Genomic DNA, 2,155 nt, shown 5'->3' with positions numbered 1-2,155 from the left:
GGGGGGGGGCGTCTTTACCTGTGGATGGTCAGGTACAGCCTCATCAGTTCTGTGAACATGGGCTCCTCATACCCCAGCATGGACGTGAAGTTTGCCGACCAGTCCTTCTCAGGATCGATGGCTCCGATGCTGGAACCCTCGCGGTAAAGATTACGGTAGATTTTGGCGGCTACGGTTGGCAGTTTTGCGATAAGGTCCATACTGTCTTCATAGGCAAACTGGGAAAGGATAAGAGCAGTCAAGTGACAAAAGGAAATATTTGTTGGAAAGTATTTCATTGATAACTCAAAGTAGTTACCAATGAATTGTCATCTTTAATCTACAACATGATTACAATATGATACTTCCGAACATTTTGAAAGAGATTCCTAATTGATACACATGATCCACAGCTACAAGATACCAGTACATCTAATTCTGTATTCTTCTGTTTACAAGTATACATATCGCTTGATTGATCCGAGGCCACAAAAAGAGTTTTATAACAGCAATATGCAGCACTTGTAGTTTGCAAGATCCTCAGCAAATTGGAGGACTTAAGTATACATGAAGCAATAGTCTTGTGAGACTTCTGCAATACATTTTTCAAAAGAACTGTTGAACCGTTCATTTGAAAAATGTATGAACTTCAACCTAGACCCATAGCAATTAGAACAGTACTGTTGTCACACTACACAGGAGGTCTAAGAACTCCATTCCCTACCTCCCAGTACTTGCTCTTGTGCACGCCCTCTGCATACTTCTTGGCGAAGTTGCTCTCGCTGTTGAGTGCTGAGATGGCGGCGCTGAACTGTGACATGGGGTGGAGGTTGTTGGGGAAGTTGTCCAGCATGGTGACCACGTGGGACGGGAGGTCAGCTCTGTCTGCCCACTGACGGGATAACCAATCAGCCTGGAGGTGGACACAATAACATAAAACATCAGCATAGTGTGTGAAGCTTCTAGGTTAGCTAATACACAAACAAATAGGGAAAGGAAACGAAAATTATCTTGATCCAGTTTTAACTCACTGAAGAGCTAATATCCCACTGGTCCTGTCAGAGAAGACAGGTGTTATGTACAGTATTTACAGGTTCATTGTATTGAGGAAATTCCCCTAGCTGTTTTCAACAAGGCCTAAGAAAATAAATGTTGTGTTTCCTGTTCCCCGACCGACCCTAAAAAAAACCGCCGACCCTAGCCTTATTTTTGTGTGGACCCCTGCATATTGCTGAACCAAAACATTTTGCACGACGCTACCGAGAGAATCGCTGTTATTGGTGGAACATCGGGCGCCCCGCTAGCGTTTTGAAGTCGTGTAAACAACGCTAATAATTTGTCTGATTTGTTTGTAAAACAAAGCCATCGACTCCGAAAATAAGTTTAAAAGCCGATACATTTACGAACTAATCGTAGAAAATTCCCTACCGTACTGCACCATCAGCATGCGGCGGCCGCAAAAATTCGGCAACGCGAAAAAAAATGTAATGGTCCATGATAGCAGTATTTCTCATAAAAATAATGTATATGATGTATTTTCCCCTCCTCTGATGTGAGTTTTTAGGTCGCAAAACCTCTAAAAAAGCAGAAATTTGCCCACGAAAACGGACTGGCAAGGCATGGGGGAGGGCGCTGTTGACGCCTGCATGACCCCCAAAGGTTGAAGGTCATAGGGCACGTCCATTGCGCAATAACCTTAAATCGCCGATTTAGCTAATTTTTTTGGGTTTCAAATTGATACAACCACACTATCGATTTTTAGGCAAACAAAGGGATAGAAACCAATTAAAATTTTGTGCAGATTAATTTTTTTTTTTTCTTTAGAATTCTTTTTTGTTTCTTTTTTTTTCTCCCAAATCCCTGGGAGAAACCCTGAAAACCTGTAGACTTGAATCAGGACCTGAATCTGAATTTAGCCCTGCAAGGGCTAGGGACATCTGATCGACCGTTTAAAGCTCCATGATCTGACACCTGAGTACCTGAGTGATGAAATATAATATTGCACAATCGATTTTTCATCATGTTCTGCTTATATAAACACAGCAATCAGCAAAGTCTAAAAAATAAAAAACAAAAATAAAATAAGATAATCCCTACCTACCGACCCTACTTTTTTCTGGACTGAAACAGGAAACACAACATTTTTTTCCTTGGCCCAAGCACAATGAACAGTGGA

General features: G+C 41.7%; 1 protein-coding gene across 1 annotated transcript in view; it reads right to left on the bottom strand.

Annotated features, from left to right (window-relative positions):
• Positions 1 to 2,155, bottom strand: part of LOC109478766 (citrate synthase, mitochondrial-like) — a 12,023-nt gene that overhangs the window by 4,345 nt on the left and 5,523 nt on the right. The window contains exons 6-7 of the mRNA XM_019780520.1: positions 704 to 892; positions 19 to 218 (exon numbers count right to left, since the gene is read on the bottom strand). Of these exons, the coding sequence (XP_019636079.1) occupies positions 19 to 218; positions 704 to 892 (389 nt within the window). The remainder of the gene's footprint in view (positions 1 to 18; positions 219 to 703; positions 893 to 2,155) is intronic.

The sequence above is a fragment of the Branchiostoma belcheri genome, unplaced genomic scaffold (assembly GCF_001625305.1).
Source record: "Branchiostoma belcheri isolate BF01 breed outbred unplaced genomic scaffold, Haploidv18h27 scaffold45, whole genome shotgun sequence".
Classification (NCBI taxonomy): domain Eukaryota; kingdom Metazoa; phylum Chordata; class Leptocardii; order Amphioxiformes; family Branchiostomatidae; genus Branchiostoma; species Branchiostoma belcheri.
The sequence above is the reverse complement of the archived record's forward strand: the minus strand, read 5'-3'. Positions and strand labels throughout refer to the sequence as shown.